General features: G+C 45.5%; 1 protein-coding gene across 8 annotated transcripts in view; it reads right to left on the reverse strand.

Moving 5' to 3' along the window:
- LOC125330790 (multiple epidermal growth factor-like domains protein 6) overlaps positions 1 to 19599 on the reverse strand; it is a 190882-nt gene that overhangs the window by 11517 nt on the left and 159766 nt on the right. For all 8 annotated transcript variants that reach the window (XR_007205705.1, XR_007205704.1, XM_048314411.1 and 5 more), the window contains 9 exons: positions 16647 to 16775; positions 11408 to 11536; positions 9678 to 9806; positions 9054 to 9179; positions 7944 to 8072; positions 7646 to 7774; positions 6448 to 6579; positions 1367 to 1495; positions 369 to 494 (listed from right to left, as the gene is read on the reverse strand). Coding sequence is in view for 6 of the 8 variants with exons in the window: in XM_048314411.1 (XP_048170368.1) it covers positions 369 to 494; positions 1367 to 1495; positions 6448 to 6579; positions 7646 to 7774; positions 7944 to 8072; positions 9054 to 9179; positions 9678 to 9806; positions 11408 to 11536; positions 16647 to 16775 (1158 nt within the window). In the remaining 2 variants the exon portion in view is untranslated. The remainder of the gene's footprint in view (positions 1 to 368; positions 495 to 1366; positions 1496 to 6447; positions 6580 to 7645; positions 7775 to 7943; positions 8073 to 9053; positions 9180 to 9677; positions 9807 to 11407; positions 11537 to 16646; positions 16776 to 19599) is intronic.

The following is a 19599-nucleotide window of genomic DNA, read 5'->3' on the forward strand; positions in this document are numbered from 1 at the left end:
GGATGAAGGTGACAGGGAATAAATACAAACACATGCACCCCACATGTATCCCAAGTGACTGGTGTCTCCCTAGGGTAGTGGGACACTATTCCATGATTATTATCAGTTTCACCCAAAGACTCTGTCCTGACGTGTCTCCTCAGCTTCCTGGAGAACGCAGTGCCCTGGCACTGAGGGTGGCAGGGAGGTGTGGGCAGGATTAGGCTGGGTGATGGAGCGGGGAGGGACAGAGCACCCCAAACTGCAGCGTTCTCAACAAAAGGCCCTGGGGAATGTGGCTGTGAACAATGTTTGGCACCGAGTGTTATCCGCTGGGTGTTTGAAGCGTGTCACCCACTGGTGAGGTGACCTGGGTCCCGCTCTGTTACCTTGCTGACAGGCAGGTCCCGTGTGGCCGGGGGCACAGGTGCACTTGCCAGTCCGGGGGTCACACTGACCTTTGCCACAGGCACAGAACTGCGCACAGTCCTTCCCATATCGGCTCTCAGGGCAAGCTGAAGGGAACACAGGATCTGTTAAACGCCTGGCGTATCCAATGCCAGTTTTCATTTTTAACTTAGCCACAATCTTAGGGATAGAGCTGGCTTTGTTTATATTCCACCCAATGCGCTTCAAAGCAACAACTACGAAGCTAAAACCCACCCAAAGACACTACTGCTTTACCTTCTGAGACTACTTGAGGTTATAAATACAGTCCATGATTTCACATGGACTATTTACTGTCTTTCCTATCAGAGAAATGAATATATAACTGAAATATCAGCTGCTCACCCTTCCAGCTTAAAACATCTTTCCTTCCTTAATATCGATGCTGCCCAACACCAAAGAGTAAAGCCATGGGCAACTGAACACTCAAACATTGCCTTTCTGTGAATAAGGTGAAGAGAACTTCACAGAGACCAGAGTTTTGGAAGCAGCACAGAAATTCAGCCACACCATTTAGCTCTGAAGCAGAGAAGTAACAGCAGGGTTGCCATGGAGTCTTTACCAGTTTTGCCATGACAAAACTTGATCTTTTTCCCATTTATTGAAACTAATGGCACCATAGTGTGAAGCAAAATATTGAGATAATTTCTCAACCTCGAAATTTTGGACAGGAAGAAGGAACTTGAGCAATTCATGCTGAGCTGGCTCTAGAAATAAATTTGGGCAAGCAGGTTGTAATCCTGGGATGAGTGTCCTTGCTTCTATGCATGCAGAAGAGAGGGAAAATATTTTGCAAGAGATTTTTTACATAGCTGGAATCCTGATTTACAATTCAAGGAAGAGGTAGCTGGGATCTGTCTGTTTTTCTACTGACAAGCTCTTATGCAAATGACTCTCCTTGCTGTGTTTTGACAGAAGCAGAACATGAATGTTGGCTTACTTTTGCTGCAGTTGGCTCCGATGAAACCGGGAGCGCAATCACACGTTCCCGACACAGGGTCACAGTGGCCTCCGTTCATGCATTTACAGGCATTTTGGCAGTTTGAACCGTAAGTGCCTTTTGGACACCCTGTTTTAAAAGAAAAACACCCAGCAATTAGGTTAGGTTGCTACTGGGCCCATTGTATTTCATGTCATAAACACTTTGTTGCTTTCAGTCGAAGTTTGGTTTTCATTTTCTAGTATTATTCACTTCCAGAGGGTCAGGAGTAGGCATTGAGGAGCAGATGGCTGCTTTGGACAATGTGGCCCTTGGGACAGCACTAGTTGTAATGTCAAACCCCTGGAGAGCTGGACTGAGTGCTGCTGCTCCTGGCTCTGTGCTCCCCCCTTCCCCACATATGACAGAAGCAAGAAAAGCAAGCCCTGTTCTACAGAGATTTTCCTCTTGGGATTTCTGTTCTAAATGAACCTATTTCCTCTTTCCCTCTTAGACAGAAGGAGAGATTGGATCATTCTCCCTCTTCCTTTGGGCAGCAGCCATCTAGTTTGCCCAAGACAGTGAGAAGCTGTGAGCCACCTCTGCCTCTTTTAGCAGCTGTTTTATGGATATGGGGCAGGTCATGTCTCCTAAAAATGTGTAAGTTGGAGAAAGTTTGCTTCCTCTATAATCTACTCCTTCCCAAATTGGAGCTGGCATTGTTAGTGGTTGCCCTGAGAGGTCGTGGATTCCCCATCCCTGGAAGTGTCCAAGGCCAGACTGGAAGGGCGTGGAGCAACCTGGGATAGTGGAAGGTGTCCCTGCCCGTGGCAGGGGCTAGAGGTGGATGAACTTTAAGTTCCCTTCCAGCCCTGCGGATGGAAGACCAGGAAAATGTGCACAGGACAGCAACACAGAATTTCAGAAGACACCTTCTCAGAAGATAGATACAGGAGGAACATTATTGAAATGCAAAGCCAGAAAATTCTCTCAGGGAAAAAAAGCAGCTGTATTTTCTAAGAACCAGAAGAATCATTACGCCCGGATGAATTGCTGGGCCAGTGTTATGTGGCAACAAACTGTCCATGGAGAGGTTTTCCAGGTGGTAGTGAGGATTTCTGGTTTTTTGCTGGACAGCTAAAGTTCAAGGAGAATTGAACAAGAGATCAGGAATATGTAAATGCATTTGCCACGTTTGGCTTACGTCTTCAGGATGATCTTTAGAGCGATGGAGCTTGGAACTGAGGGAAAGAGCTGGGCAGAGCTGCTGGGCATATGCACCACTGAACCTCCAGTGTGCCACCACTGAACTCTGGAGATGCAGGTTATTCTCCTAATTTTCCAGTGTACTGGAAGAAGGAGTAGCTGGTGCTTGAGCAGCATGATCATCATCCAACAGTTCCACTTGTGCTACTACCTCTAGATGCCATTTCTTTGCTCGTCCCTTCCTTCTCTTCCCTGGCAGAAGGAAAGTCTATGGCTACTTTGGAAACTGGTTGAAAATATATTTGCTCATGTCTCCAAGCAACAGATCCCCTGCAATCTGTGCATAAATAACTTCACGTATTTTCTCTTTCCTAAAGGCATGAAAGCATGGCCTGAGTGGCTGGAGAAATCTCTGGCTTTTCTGAACTATTCAATAGCAAGGGAGAGCTTATGGGGAAGCTTTGAAGGGGTGCCTTTTAAAATAAAACTGAATGCTGGCTTCTGCTCAAACCAGGATAGCAGATCATCAGGACTAAACAGATACACACTTTTATAACATGCAAATACTCTCCCCCAGCCCTCCTCAACCACAGATTTTCCTCAATGAATGCTCTGTCATCCGTGCTTCCATCTGCCAGGACGCAAAATCTCTTTCACGTGCAAGCCCTGGCATCAAGGAGGACCCCTGCTTCATTCCCACCAAGACTTGAAGTTAAGGACTCGTCCAAAGTCAATGATTTAATTTCTCTATGTGAGCTTCTCTTTTCCTCCTCCTTTTCCTTTTGGTTATCATTCGGATTTTTCCCTTTTTTTAAATTCTGTCTCCCAGACTCCCAAAGATGCTGCTTCTCCCTGGAAAAGCTATCAGAGTTATTCCTTAGCTCAAGGCTAGCAGTAGCTGCTCCATTACTGAAAGGGATGCAGTATTTCCCTCCTTACCAAATTATTTGCCCTTGCAGTATTCCCTGTATTTTGGTTCGAGAAAGAGCAGCACAGGCAGGGCAAGTTCAGCTGCTGCAACGTGCACAGGATCAGTAACAGGGCCACCTCATCTGTTAGTACTTTGCAGAAGAATTTTGATGCAGATAACAAGGGCAATTTGCACCATGTCTCACCAGTTCAGTAGGCTCTGCCTTTGTAAAGAGGGCTATTCTTGCACCACCAGTTATCTCATAAAGACATTTTCTAATTTAACAGTTTCCTGTGCTTCTGACTTAAGTTTTTTCTGCGAACAAAAGAGTGGCAGCCAGATTTCCACCTCATTTCCTGATTTTACTTCTGCTTTGAGTGGGTTTGTCATGACCAAGAGCTCCTAAATCTTTTCATAGCAATTGCACACACGGAGGCTTTTCTGACCAATGCTCTTCATTGCACTGTCAAATAATCCCTTCTGACACATCCTGTCACCTAAGCTTGAGGTGAAGCTGGTGAGATCTTTCTGGCTTCTGGGTGCCCCCAGACCAGTCAATGTCACAGAAACATAACATGATTTTTTTTTAAATCATTTCACCACCACTTATTGCTTTTTATTCATTTTAACAAGTCGATCTGCCCATCCACCAAGTTATGGACAAGTGATGGGAACATTATTGCTAGTTTGTCTGCTTCCTCTGGACCCTGCCAAGAGACTGTTTCAGCTCCTCACTCCAAAATTTGAGAACATGAAAGCCCCGTTGCTCTTGGCTCCTGGAAATTTGACTTCCCAGCCAACTACACCTTTTATAGATACTTTCTTGAACCTTTTTTCACTGTACTATAAATATAGCATCAGTTGCCAGAAACTGTTTCCAGCAGCATCCAACCACATGTTGACTGGACCAGAGCCCGTTTGGGAGCGGCTCCCTGTGCTGGTTTTAATATTCTATCAAGAGCTTCTTCACCCTGGAGCAGCCCCAGCTTTCCCTGCAGTGAGGACAGCAGGAACTTGGAGTATCCCCACCGAAGTCACGTGAGCTATCCTTGGTTTTCAGTCAGCCACTTCAGAATCAGGCCCACAATCTCTCCCTCCACCGATCTAAACCTAAAAATAACTCACTTTTAACTGTTTTCCTTCTATTTTTGTGTTTGTCAATGCAATGCTCAGAGTGGCACAGGGGACAACAGGAAAAACACCAACACAGATGAGTATTTTTCTCTTTCTGTGAACTTCCACCATTCCATTATTCCTCCAATAAATATCTAACAAACCTGTGTTTAAGAATTTGCGGTATATTTTTGGAATCTCAAGAGTACAAAACACCATGAAATCTCAAATCTCATACTCTATAGGTTTAATGCCAGCTACACAGAAATCCATGGCAAAAATCCCCCCTGAATGCAGCAAAACACAGATTTTATTTCGCAATCAATCTTTTTGTATCTCTTCTATCAGAGCTTCAGTGTAATTGTTAATGCTTTAAACTTTAAAATTCTGAAATAAAACCTGAAGTATCTAAGTAAGTTCGAGGACATTTACTGTAACTACAGAGATTTAGTGCTACACACACAGGTAATGACTACTGAGAAATTGCTACATAAAAGTAATAGGCTGACCATGATTAAGTCTTTTTAAATGATCCTGTTAAATAGCTGATCTCCACTACTGCTCTACTATAACATTTATTATAATCTAATGCATAATGGATCCAGATGGCTCCAGCCCTGATGTTGAAGGCAAGATTTCGATCTCACTCACAGCAAAAACTGATGCACAAAGGAGGACAGAATCAATCCTTTGTATTTTATTTATAATTTATATTTTAAAGAATAACTTGTGATGACGTGATGGCAATACAAAGGCCCATCTCTAAAGCGAGTCTTTCTTCTATTTCTGCTCAAGAAATAAAACACTGGTTTAACTCTTACTAGGGCTGCACATGTTACAGCTGGCTTTTGTATCCAAACTGTCACCCCAAAAAGCAATTCAGCCAAACAGAGCTGTGCTGGATTTCCAAAAAAGGGAAATCAGCACTTGCCAAAAAGAGAAAACCTGAGCAAGAAAGACAACAGCTTTTTTTTTTTTTTTTTTTTTTTTTCCCCCCCATTTTCTTTCTCCTCAAAATGAGACTATTACAAGCCAGGGAGTAAAACCAAAATTAAAGTTGTAAATAAAAAGGTAATTAACTGTCTCCTTTATTGGCTGCTTTGGTGTGTGTTTCTTATCAGTTGCCACATTCCAACAGAAACAACTTTACAGATGTCCTAAAATACCGGCATGAGCCATGTGGATCTGGGAATATTTTTTATGATGGAGCATTGGGCCAGTTGGCATTTTGTCCTCTACACTAGTCACCATTTTTCAATCCAGAGTAACAGTTGGTTTAATTTGATTGTTCCTCAGAAGGCTCTGCAACTGAAAGGACTTTATGAATCACTTGGATTTATTGCCAATTTCAGCTTGTTGTTTTCTCATAACCATTTGTCCTTACTTGAGCACGCAGAGATTTCGGGAAGTATTTTGGACTTGGTATTTGGAAATGAGAGAGCTGCGCAATATCCAGGTGTAGCTGGGAGATGCAAATGCAAAGAATGATCTTGAAATTCTTTAGCGTGGCATGAAATTGGAAAGAATTTAGCTGGTTGTCCTGGGGTGACAATTTGGGGGTTTTAAAAATTAATTTGAACAATTGGATTCATTACATTTTTGAATTAACACTATTAATGAACTTTTTTAGAAAATGTTTTAAAAATTTAATTCCTTGCAATAATACAACTACTACTTTTAGTGTAAATTTACCCACCCTGTGCTTACTTCTTATACCATCACTTACTTGTAACACTATGACTTTTATACTACAATTAACCTCTACTTCTCTCAGTCACCGCTGTACTGACACAGATGAACCCAAAGCACCAGCAGATGCTCCTGCAGGACTCAGCCCTCTGTCAGAATAGCAGCAACCCCCAAAAATACTCACGGAGGTGGCAGAGGGGCCCGTGGTAGCCCGGGCTGCAGGAGCAGTGGCCGGTGACAGGGTGACATTTCTGATTCTCAGCTGAGCACTGGCACACCCCGTGACAGTCCTGCCCATACGTGCCCGGTGGACAAGCTTTGGGAGGAAGAAATGCAAACCAATAAATTAAATTTGTCTTGGTAAATATAGCACTCAAACAAAGAGCGGGCTGAAATCTATTAAATAAAATCCCTGCCTATGAAATGACGCTCTCCTCCGGGACTTTGGATTTATTACATTTACTTGGGGGTTACTTGACTGCTTGATTTTGTTTTGTTCAGTCAATTTGTGCCCAACTGTCAAGGGCCAGATACAATTTTCTTGTCACTAGAAAAAAAATCATAGGGAAATGTCAGGTAAAATTGACTAAAATAACAGTGTAATTCCCAGGGGACCAGGATAAAGACATTCTGCCTTTTGCAGAGAGTTTGAACTTGCAAAGCTGCTGCGACATCAACATCTCCACAGGTTTCACTCTGCCTGCTGACAGCTACATTGCCTACAGGTTTTGGACCTTCCACATTTAATTCCTACATCTCATTTCCATTCAGCTGCCCTGGTTGTGGGTCAGCATTCAGAGTCCTTTGGTGGAGAGTGTGGGACATCGATGTCAATCCTTTCAATTCTTATTTATTGCTGGTTCTCTTTTTGCTAAAGCAGGGCTCAGGCAAAGTTTTGTAGGGAGGAACGAAGTCAGGGTGCTGCAGCTGGGGTCAGAGAAGGAGCCTGCTTCCAAAGACATCTCTGGGGGACCAAACTCCATGCTAAGCAAAGCCAAATAATGTTCTTTCCCTTCTGAGAGCAGGAATAGACGGCCTCTCACAGGGGCAAGGCCAACAAAAGCTGAGCTGCTGGTTTACTGACAGCACAGTGCTGGCTGTGGGCAGGGGCCGGGCACCAGTGGCACATCCTCAACCTATCTGGGTCCAGTTCAGGCCCTGGCTGCTCCTTGCAAACCCCAGGAGCTGAAACTGTGCCTGGCACGGAGCTCAGAGCTGGCCAAACCACTTGGGTGAGGGACAAGCAGCCCTCAGCCATCCTCCCTCCTGTCAGATTGTCATCTCCTCCCTCTTCGGGCATCACACCATCATGTTTTTATTCAAGACATCAATTTACTAACTAATTGACAAGGGAAGTATTTGTGTTGCGGTAACAAACTTACTCTTCTCGCAGCCGTGGCCGGCGAACCCCGGGGGACATCCGCAGGCGCCCGTCAGGTGGTGGCAGGGCCTTCCCGGGGGACAGCGGCACCGCTGGGCACATCCCGCTCCGTAGCGGCCCGGCAGGCAGGCTGGGGGGACACCAACCCTGTCAGGGCCAGCAGGACAGGACAAAGCCACCCCCTCCACGGACCCGCTGCACCCATCCCCGCCAGGTATGTGAAAGCACCCGGCCGTGACCGAGAGCTCTGGATTTGGGGGGAACGCGCGCACCGACCTGAGCAGCCTCCCCTCACTCACGTTTGTCACAGTGCCTCCCTCGCCACCCCCTCTGGCAGTGACACGCTCCGGTCTGGGGGTGGCAGGACCGGCCGTGGGCGCAGTCACATCGCTCCTCGCAGCGCTGGCCGAAAAATCCCGGCGGGCAGGCTGGGGGCAAGCAGAGAGAGACACATTCTACCTGCTGCGGGGGGAGCAGCTCCACTGGCAATCCAAGGATCCTTCTTGCCTGAGCTCCTGCTCAGGAGTACACTTAGCAGACTACGTGGCCAGAAAATATCAGTGAAGGAGAAGATATTAAAAGTATTAAAAGCATTTAAGGCTGACTGCTAATGAGCCTGCACAGGAAAGTTTGCAATGATGTAGCCACAGCTGGAGTACAAATCCAGATGGGGTCCACAGAGAGGGTGATGCTGTTTGCTTTGACACAACTACGCACCCAGGGACAGCTGTTTGAACAGTGGGAACTATGCCCACAAACTGCTTCCACCTCCCGAGTCCCTGCAAAGTGACCAAAGAGAAAGGGAGGTGGGCACTGAGAAGGCTTTACAGGTCGCAGTGGTGGCTGAGGCTTTGAGAGTCCTCAGTGCCTCAGGAGACCTCAGAAAGCTGCTTGTGGCTGGGTAAAAGCACAGCACCTCAGTGGTTGAGCTGAAAGCGTGTTTTTAGTCACCTGTGTGTGAGAACTAGTCCCCATTTCAGGGATTCAGAGGGCTCTAAGCATGCCAAACAGCTGTGTCAAACCTGGGTCATGTGCAAGATCTGTACATCTGAACTATCACAGTCCAGTTTGCTGAGCTGCCCTCAGTGACCCACAGACACTCAGCAGCAGGTGGCTGATCTGGCAAATTCTCCTTAAAACTCCCTCACTTCCATGTGTTCTTCCTTGTGTGCATAAGGTAGAGAAACACCTTCATTTTCTTAGCAGGCAGGGAACAGAGGTAGGAGGAGATAAAATGATTTGGACAAGGGCACGGTTGGGCAGAGACCTGCCTGTGGGTCTGAGCTGGGGTGAGAGGGCATAAATCATAATTGGCCTGCAGAACACTGGAAAATTAAGATACAAACCAGAAAACAGGCAGAACTGGCTGGTGGTTAAAATGAAGGATTTGCAGAAGGAGCTGCCCTTACCAACATCGCAGCGGTCCCCAGTCCAGCCAGCGCGGCACAGGCACTTCCCTGAGGGCACATCACACACCCCGTGGTGGCAGCTGCAGTTCTGCTCACAGCCCTCTCCGAACTGCCCGTCCCCACACTCTGAAACGGGATGGGGGAGACTGATGGGGAACCAGGCTGGAGCAACCCCAGCAGGAACTCCCTCATGTCTCTGCAATATGATGAGCCACCTAAACTGGGCCTAAAAACCTTCAGTGAAGGAAATTTTGAAGCCTCCCTTGGCAAAATTCTCTAGAAACACATCATTTTCCTCTTTTAAGTATTTCTTTTTTTCTCTTTAAATGGAGACCATTACCTATCTTCCCTGTTCCCAAGGGGCAGAGAATGGCTTATTCCTCTCCCCTGCCCAGCAAGTTTCCACCACGACGGATATGTTCAAGCCTCATGTCTCCCCTCAGTCTTCTCACTTCTGACTAAACAACCCCAGCTTTTTCAACCTCTCCCCACCTGGTGTTTTCCATTGTTCTGCCTCCTTTTTCCTCTGGGCTGTCTCAAACCAGACCCCACCATAACTGGGGATTTCCTTGCAGAGTGACTGAACCGAGGCGCTGGAGAGGTGGAGGAGGTGGGGAGACTCACCCAGCTCACAGGCTGTCCCCGTCCAGCCCTGGGGACACTGGCACTCGCCGCTCACAGGGTCACAGGTGGCCTGGCCGTGGCACAGGCAGCGCTGCAGGCAGCCGGCTCCGTGCCACCCCGGAGGACAGGCTGCGAAGGGAGGCAGGGAAAACCTTCCGTGAGGAAGTGCAGGAGAAGGACACAGGCTCAACACCACCTCTCCCATCTCACAGCCCTTCTCGCCCTGGAGGATGCTGTGGGAGGTACAACCAGCAGAAATGGGGACATGACTGATAAGGAATTACTCCAACCAATGTACAACTGGTGGGGGAACAAAATAGGTGATGAAGTGAACTAGTGACCCACCAGACAACCTTGAGACTTTCTGTTTGTACCTACAAAATCCATTTTTTTGGTTCCTTCCAGCTTTCTCAACACCGGGGAGCGCAGTTCTTGATTTCCCTGTTCCCAGAATTTCTTTTTACAGTCCTTTTAAAATCACAGCTCCTTCTCTAACTGATCCTGCTGCCCACAGCTGCCTGACATTTCACCATTTACCTAATTTTAATTAAGCAAGTTTATTAATTCCCATCACAACCAGTTCCTATGGATAGAACCCAATTTTTTGGCAAAAAACTACACACCTCTGCCATGTGCCAGAGTGAAACCTCTTGAAGACAGTAACAGGAGCAAGCTCTCACTTTGGAAAAGCATAGGCACCAGAGGATGATTCCCCCAGCCTCACACAATTATTCTACCTCCTCACTTCAAAGAGAAAAGAAACCCCCAAACATAAATTTGAAAAGGTGTGTTTGAAACAGATTTTGTAACTTTTGCTTTGGTTTTGTATTTGTGGCCTGTGGACAAAACAGAAAAATTTAGGTCATGCCTAACATGTCATCAAGAACAGTTTGGTGCCTTCCCAATTTTTAAATCCTTCATGGAAAGACCTCTTCATATCAAGTTTTAAAAGGGGAATGCACTAAATTTATATATTACTCTACCTGTGCCAGCTTCCATCCCCTTTCCCTAACAATCCTCTTGGGATGCTGAAGAGCAGCCTCTAAGTGCAGGTGCTGACTCCAAATCCCAGCTCACCCAGGAGCACCCACAGCAGCATTCCCAGCTCCACGGTACTCCTGACACCCCAGGGACCTCGTGGGGAAGGCACAGAACAAGGAGCCTTCTGCAACAGGGATGGACAGACTTTTCCTAGTGCCTAGGATGCACCGATTAGGATGTGCAGTGCAAGCCACAGTGCAGCCTTTCTTTGCCAGCCTCTTCTCAAGGCTCTCTGTTTGAGCCACATGTCTGGCTCTGATAGCCAAGGCTGCAAGGCTCGATGCCTTTCACATGTTCTGGATTTAGGCTCTGTCTGGAACAGCGCAAGGTAATGCCAAGGATCAGTCTGGTGCATGGGACAGTAAAGCAGCCCAGAGAAAAGAAACAGAGCTGCATTTCAGCATCATAATTGGGAGTTTTATGGACCTTTTTTCCCTTCACCAGCCCTCAAAATCAGCTCTCTTTCCAGTTTATGGCTGTTTCACCCTCCTGCCCTGTGCACACCGGGATCCTACATCACGATGTCACGGATTAATTTAATGGACCAGCTCACGTCACTGTGGATACAAACCCAATGACAACACAGGGCAATGAGCTGAGAGTTAAAACACCACTGAGCTTTCCCCAAACACAGGTTTTACTTTTCCCTCCTATAATCCATAGGCAGGGGTTTGAATTTCTGACTGTACCTTCTTGGCAGGTGGCTCCTTTCCAGCCTGGGCTACAAAGGCACGTCCCGGTTACGTGGTGACAGAGAGCTCCGTTGTGACAGTGACAAGTGCTCCTGCAGCCCGGCCCATAGCTGTTCTCCTGGCAGGCTGCAGTGAGAGAATTTCATAAAACCATCAGGAAGCATCCAAGGAGGCACTGCGCAGAGCAAACCCGAGACACAAGCCAGTGCCAGGGAAATCAGGTTGGAGCTGTGCTCTGATGACACTTTTCACATCGTAAGGGTGCCTAAGTCCACATAAAATCATAAAGGCTGGAAAAGATCTCCAAGATCATCAGTCCAACCTTTGGCCTAATACCTTCCTGATCCTTAAACCAAATCACAAAGTGCTGTGTCTACTCATTCTTTGAACACTTCAGGGAATGGTGACTTCACCATTCCTGGAAAATATATATATATATATATATATATATATATATATATATATATATATATATATACACACACACACATAAATATACAAACCCCCAAATATTAACCACGTCTGACTCTAGATAGAGTAATAGAATCATTAGGTTTGAAAAGACCTTTAAGATCATCAAGTCCAACTGTTAACTCAGCACTGCCAAGTCCACCACAATATCAGCCAATACATGAACTGCAGAAGGTATTTTGAAAAAAAATATTCTGCCAATTAAGATCACATAGACTGGAACTGCTCTGCAACACTCGCAGTTTAGAGATAATGTGTCTTATGAAAGCTTAACATAATAATGTGGCTTAAAAATATGAATCACAGCCCTTTCTGATGAGGTTTCTATCGAGGGGCTGGATCACAGGGGGTGATGGATCAGCTGCCAGCCCCTGCTCTGCAGAATGTCTTTGTGCTAAACTAATGGTCCAGCAGAACCACCAGCCTGACAACCCCAGTATTTATTTGCATCCTGGTAAGAGAACTGACAACTTCATTGTTTTCAGTGTTCATTTTTCACAGCTGGATGCCTCTGCTCACCCAGACTCTCATTCTTTGGTCAGAGAGGGGTGATATTTTCAATGAGTTTGGTTAAGCAGCTGGCTCCCAGGTGAAAACTTAACGCAGTCATCTTGCAAGCAAACGCTCCTCTTTCAGCGCTGCTGCCCGTGAAAAATGGCAGTGATAAAATTCCTGCAGTCTCCCTTGCACTGGAGATTTGGATAGCTCTGAATGGTGGAAAACAGACAGGTCTGCTACCCTGTTTTCTTCAGTTATCATCCAAAATAATACAAAGAGGGTTGATGGAGCTGGATCGCCTCCTTGCACGGTTTTTGTTCTGCATTGCAGGGGCTCCTGTCAGAGCCTCTCATCCCTGTAGCACTTCTGGCGTGCACTGGAGACGCAAAAAAAGCCTGGATCCCTGATCCAGGAGAGTGTCCTGCACTCACTGAATGTGACATCTTCCAGGTTTCACAGCCAAACAGTGAATTTTCACCCAAACCTCTCTGCCTTTCAGGGTGTCAGTGAACATGATGTAGTACTCTGGGAGAACAAGTCCCTGGGGACAGAAGGGAGGTGTGAAACCACCTTGATCTTGGAGGTGAACTTGGCTGACAGTCTCTGACCCATTCTCAGCCCTTTTCTCCCCATCTGAGGGCTTCCAGCTCCCCAGCCTGGTTCTCAGACACCATTTCTCCCAGGACCTCTTTTCCACAGTGTTCTTTCTTGTCATCGCTTGGACACTGTCCACATTGAAACCACAAGAAAGAGCAGGAGCTCAGTCCCATCACAGCTAAAAGTTTGTTCTGCAAATGAAGCTTGGATGCCAAGTAAAAAGTTCAGCACATCTTACAGAGCTCTGGCTCAGTTTTTAGGAGCAGAACTAAGTATTTCCACAATACAGACCAGAACTACAGCACAACCCAGCCAAAGGAAAAACCAGCTCATCACCAGATCCCCTAACTTGTTACCAGTGGTTTGTGTGAGGTTTTTGGAGTATGTGTGCAAAGCTCTTGTTACACTTACCAAAAAGACAATAGTGTTTCAGTGAAAATTCTGGTAAGAAAGCAGAAATTTCTGGAGAAGAAAATTTTGACTATTCTACTGGGTAGATACAAATGGGTTTTTTTAAAGTACTTTTCTGAAGATTAAGAAAAAAAGTGATATATTTAAGCTACTTCATGAAGTTCCACAACTGAACGCACAAATATCCGTGGGCCTTTTCTTTTATCTTCATGATGAGAGAACAGGAAAGACTTAATCCAAAGGTTTAAATTAGCAGACTTTTTCCTGGTTCAAAATTTTCCTCTTCGTGTCCTTCCTCTGCAAGATGAGGATTTATTTGTTTGCAGTCTTTAAAATCCCTTTTTGCATGCAGAGTAAGGAACACATGAAACTGGAGACTTCTTTTCCAGACTAGAAGTCAACAGCCATCAACAGTGCCCAGGAGCACAGGCAAATGATGGGCTCTCATGTTCTATAGGGTGTCCAGTAGCTTTGTTTTCAAGCAACTTCTGTGGATTATTCCCCACAAAATGAAGCTTTAGCTTTTAAAGAACAGGGAATTTGCAAAGTCAAGTGCTCACACACCATGAAATGTCAAACCCCTGTTACCAGTGCCTCTGGCAGAGCCAATCTTTCTGTAGTCACTTATTTTTCAAACTAGCATGGTCTCTTTTTTACCACAAGGAACCACTTCAGTGAAGATTCTGCTGAGCCCCAACAGCTTCAGAAAGAGGCATGTTTAGTACTGACAGAATTATGGCAAAATTCAGATGTTGAATTGTGCACATCTGCTACAGACCATATGCAACATGAGATTTTTGGAGGGTTTGGTTGGGTTTTTTTAAGTTTGCAAACTTTGGATGAATTTGCAGTGAATCCTAGCAGGGTTTGGGCTGGAAGGGATCCTAAAGATCATCAAGTTCCAACTCCCCTGTCATGAACAGGGATGCCACTACTAGATGAGGTTGCTCCTCCCATCCAACCTGGCCTTGAACACTTACAGGGAGCGAGTATCCAGAAAGGAAGATTACATCTCTATCACAAAGAAATGCCAAATGCCAGGTCCTCACTTCTGTGTCACAGAACTCAGTGAAAGAGTTTATTTAGAAAAAAGAAAAAAAAAGAATAGGCAGCATACTTTTCCTAAGCCTCTTTCTTGGAAACCTAAAACACCTCAGGTGGACACTCAAAAAAATCCCCAAATAAAATCTCCGAGCACAAACTGAAGCTCAGGCAGAGCTTGCTTGGCAGATTTCACCCCAGATTAACATAATTCATTTTCAAACAACTGAAACCCATGGTCTGGTAATGGAAAGCATTAGGCAGCTCCAACAAAAGGCATCACTGTCCGTATTGCCTGTAATTAGATAGCAGAGTATAAAACACACTGCATGGCTGGCTTAGGATCAATTCAAATCCCATGATGCCAAAATTATTCCTCAATATCCTCCAGCACATTGCCTGCAATCTGATTACTTCCACACGAGTGCTGTCCTTCCAGCTGCTGGAGCTGGCGGGTCCCAGGAACAGGCAAGGTGAATATTAAACACCCCGGGAGGATGGGGAGTGCTGAGCTCCCACCCTTACTCTGAGCAGCTTTGGAGCAATGTGGATGAGTTGTAAAATCATAATGAAGATCCCTCACTTAGCCAAGAGAAAAGGAGGAGACACCCTGCACTGTTAACTGACCTCTCTCTCTCACTCACAGAGGCCTCGGAGGCTTTGGCACCTTCACCAGCAGGAGGAATAAATCAGCCCAGCACAAAGCTCTAATGGCTCTGGCACAAGATAATAAATAGGTTTTTTTTTTTCCTAATGTGAGTAGAGGGGGGCACCAGGGGCCATGGACAAGGAGCTGCATTTCTTAATTGAAATTAATGAAATATGTAACAAAGCTTCCCATCCCTAATGCTAAGGACTGGGGAAGGGGCAAGGTGACAGCCAACGCTGTGGCTCGACAGGAAAAATGGGCTGTGACCAATAAGCAAACCCTGCCCTGCTCAGAAGCATCTTTTCTGATCTGTGGGATGGCTGTGTGGCTCTGGTCTGCTTTTATTCTCTGGTCACTCCATTTATCTACACTGAAAAAGGGTGTATTACCACCAGCATCTTCAGATGGTAGAAGATGGAGAGCCAAGTGTTCCTATGGGAGGGCACGAGGAGGCAAAAAGGACTGCAGTGGTGGGATGTTAGGGAAAATGTCTAAAACTGGGAAGATTCAGCAGAACTGACCCACCTGTAAACAAAAGAGCAGGGGACTTTGCAGGAGAAGCCTTCTCAGAAGATGGGCTGTGTTGAGTGGTGGGGGCAAATGAGGGAAAAATATTATGAAGAACAAGCACTGCCCTCAAACAGGGCTGATGTTAAAATAGGGTGTGGCCAGAGGACAGAATTGTCTCAATACAAGCCAGATTTCTCTCTATTTTCTAAATTAAACCACTTTTCTGTTGCAGAAAGCCACAAGCTATGGATTAAAGAAGTGTTCCCTAACAGAGCTGGCTCATTGTGAAGCAGCACTGGAGCTCAGCTCTACACCTCAGCCCTGCAGACAGCACTCATATTTTCAAAAGGAAGCTTAGACCATGACATCATCCTAAAGGAAAACAAGGAAGTTGAGAAGCTAAAACCTGAAAACCTTGAAAAAACCCCTACTTATTTGCTAAACTTTGCAAATAGGCTCAGTGATCTCCAGATGTAATGCCATGCAGCTAAAGAAAATAACCTAATTTCCCATGAAATGTAGTGAAAATTTTCTCAGACTAGCCAATTTTATATATGTATACACACAAGCATTTGTTAGCTTAAAAATTGTGGGATAATCCATACTTGTGTACATCTAGGAAGCTAACAATTATTTTAAAACAAATAAATTTTCTAATAATAATTTAAAAAACTATTTTGTCACACTCAAATAACAAAATAGTCCCAGCTCTGATTTTTCCACTTTGCACATTTGTAATCTGTCACTTTGTAATTGATAATTAGAGGAGATACACCAGAAACAGATACACAACATTTAATCTCTTAATGCCACACAAAAATGAAAAGCAGAGAGCTGTCATACGGCAGGAGGAAGCTCTGCTATTTAAAACCTGATGCTCATCATGTTTGACGAGTTAAAAAACAAACAACAAAAAAAGAGCTGATAATTTTACAGAGCCACCAAAAATTGTTCCCTTTTTTGGCATCACTGGGAAGGAACGTGACCTATCTAAAAGTGTACCCTGGCAGGGCATCAGCCCGCAGTGCCAGGGGAGGTTTGGGGGTTTGGTGTACGTACGCTGCTCGCAGGTCTCTCCCAGCCAGCCCGGCAGGCAGCGGCACGAGCCCAGCACGTGGTCACAGCCAGCAGCATTCTTGCACTTGCACACCTGGTGGCAGTCAACCCCAAAGAATCCATCTGGACAAGCTGCAAATGCAAAACATTTCTTTTTAGCACAGTTACTGCTTTTTTTTTTTTTTTTTTTGCATAAACTCCATCTGGTCTTTTCAGAGATTCTTAAGAACCGGAGTTGCTTCAAGGGTTAAGCCTGCCCAGTTCTGATATGTGCATCTTGGAAAAATGTGACCCTTTTACACAAGTAACAGATTTCTGCACGGGAGAACAGGGCTGAGAACACTGAAAAGCCATAAAACAAGTGAGAGAATGGAGCTGGGCTCACACAAACTGTTACTTGTGCCTCTGTAATGGACAGAGGAAATAATTCAACATAATGCAAGACTTCAGGGCCATCCCTGCTGACCTCCCTCCCTTTGAAAATGCAAAACTTCTGCTCCCATTTACTGTCCTGACACTTTTCTAAAGATCCTTTAACAGTGAACCTAAGCCACAGTGGTGCAGTTCAGTGCTGAAATGAAAAACTGGCTAAGTGAAGGAGTAGAGAAAACCGAGGCAAATTAAACATCACAAAACAATCCCAGGGAGCTGAAGGAGCTCTGCACCTACATCTGGGAGACATAAGGAAGAGCAGCCCCATGGATCCAATTTTTATCTGTACCACCACTGACAGCAGTGAAAATAATGACCAGTGCTTGTCAGTGGGCCACATCATACCCCAAATGCTGCATTACAAGAACACTAAGGCTGCTATGCAGAGTTTAAAAATATATTCTCTATGTAGCCTTAATTTAACCTCTGTGTGTGTGCTTAGATTATGTAAGTGCAGATATTACGTCACACAGTACAGTATATTATGTTACACTAAGTAATAACAAATCTATAGATACACAACTGTACATCATTCTTTCCACAGAATCCCTGAATCAACCTCAGGATTGATGGTGCTCATGAAATAAGCAGTAGTTCAGTAAAACTTGTATCTCTCTGTCCTCTTGTTCAATATAAACTTATATTTAAAATCCAACCTTTACACTTCTACCATGAAATCAGAATGACTGGATTCCCAAGAGAATCTCATTGTCATTATCATCATACCATATACACTGACCAACAACCCTCCACACTAATTCCACAGCTCTCTACCAGGTCAGAGTAACACTGGTGCCATCGAAGAATGGGTTAGGTTGAAAGGGACCCTAATGATCATCTGCCATCAACCCTCCTGCCATGGACAAGGACACCTTTCACTAGACCAGGTTGCTCCCAAGCCCTGTTCAACCTGGCATTGAACATTTCCAGTGAGTTTTCCATGTGCATCTTCCACTGTTGGACTCTTCTGTCCCTTTTCTTGCCCTGGGGCTTCTTCATGCCCAGGTTTTTTGTCCCAGTCTATCACACTGCCTCTTCCACAGACACGAATTCAGTTCAACCGTGTGCACTGCTGTCTGCTTTGGCTACAAGTGGAGGAAATTCTGTGTCCGTAGTTTTAGGAAAACCTGGACTATCATCCAGCGACAGTGTAAAACACTGAACATCTGCTTTGGCTGCTCTACTGCTCAGCTTGTGACTACACACAGTTGTTTCATCCACCCAAAATCAAAAGCCTGCTCTTCCCTTCTGTCCAAGCCTGTCCCTTCCCCAGCCTGTCCAAGCTGCAGCTTCTTCCTTGGCACACGAGAGGTTTCAGGCTTGCTGCCCTTCCCAGGTTTGTGCTGCCTCAGGAAAACAGAAATGGGGCTTCACACCCATAGAACACTGTAACACATCCATCAGCCTCTGCTCAGTGCTCCCCAGGAGAGAGCTGATACCAATGCACAAGGAAGAGCCACCAGGGTGAGGTTCATCTGTTATTCCCCATTTACCTGCTTCAGGAGCAGGTATGGCACAGCACAAGCACGGGCTCCTCCTGCTGAGCCCTCAGTGACTTTAAGGGCTGACAAAGTTCTTTGAAACAGGGACTGCACAGCCTTGTCAGCTATTCCTCAACATGCACTGTGCTCATTTTCTCCTTTTATCTCAGCAAAACAGCAATCTTTCTGGGCTCTCTTATGGTAATGATTAACTGCTAAAATCCCCAGGGAAGGGTCCAGTCCGTCCATCCCCTGGCAGTGCTGATCCCACAGCACGTCAGATGCAAAAGCCAAGCTCTGTGCTCCAAAAGGGTGGTATGTTGTTGTTATTAATGGATCAATTAATAAATATACACTAGGAATGGTCTGAGACTCCTGCTGCCTCCACTTAGTGGACTAATTGTCTGGCATTTTGGGCTACTCGGACAGATGAACCAGTGAACTGGATAATTCTTCTGTTGGCCTGATCCCAAAACTGGACACAAGCGTTGGGTCATACAGCACATACCAGAGAGCAGCAGGGAAGGGAATTAAACAAAATCACAGTGCAGGGAAGGCAATCACAGCCTTCAAAGTGGGAGCAGCAGATGCTCAGCACTCCACAGAATTAAATCAATTATAACATGTGCCTCCCCAAACAGGAGTGGAGCAGCCCTGGTTCAAGGCAGGGTGTCCCAGCTCACTTGGCAGATCTGTAACAAAGCTGTGAGTGTGGCTGCAGAACACAGGCACACCTGGATTCCTCTGAGTTTGCCAGGAGCCCATGGCTCAGGCTTCTTGCATGGCAGATTTTTACATTTAGTTGGGAGTAAGCATTGATGTATTTTTCCATTTATCACAATAATGACCGGTTTTGGGGTTGGGATTTTTTTATTTGGGTTTTTTTTGCCTTGCCTGTTTAGCTGGAATTGCATTCTAACCACAGCCCTGCAGCAGTGGGTGAATACAGAAGCATCTTTTCTGGAGATGATGATACTTTGGCTATCTGTACTTGAACAGGACAGAAAGGACTTACAGAGCCACCTTTGCTGTGACCCCTGCCT

This window comes from Corvus hawaiiensis, chromosome 10, assembly GCF_020740725.1.
Source record: "Corvus hawaiiensis isolate bCorHaw1 chromosome 10, bCorHaw1.pri.cur, whole genome shotgun sequence".
NCBI classification, from domain to species: Eukaryota; Metazoa; Chordata; class Aves; order Passeriformes; family Corvidae; genus Corvus; species Corvus hawaiiensis.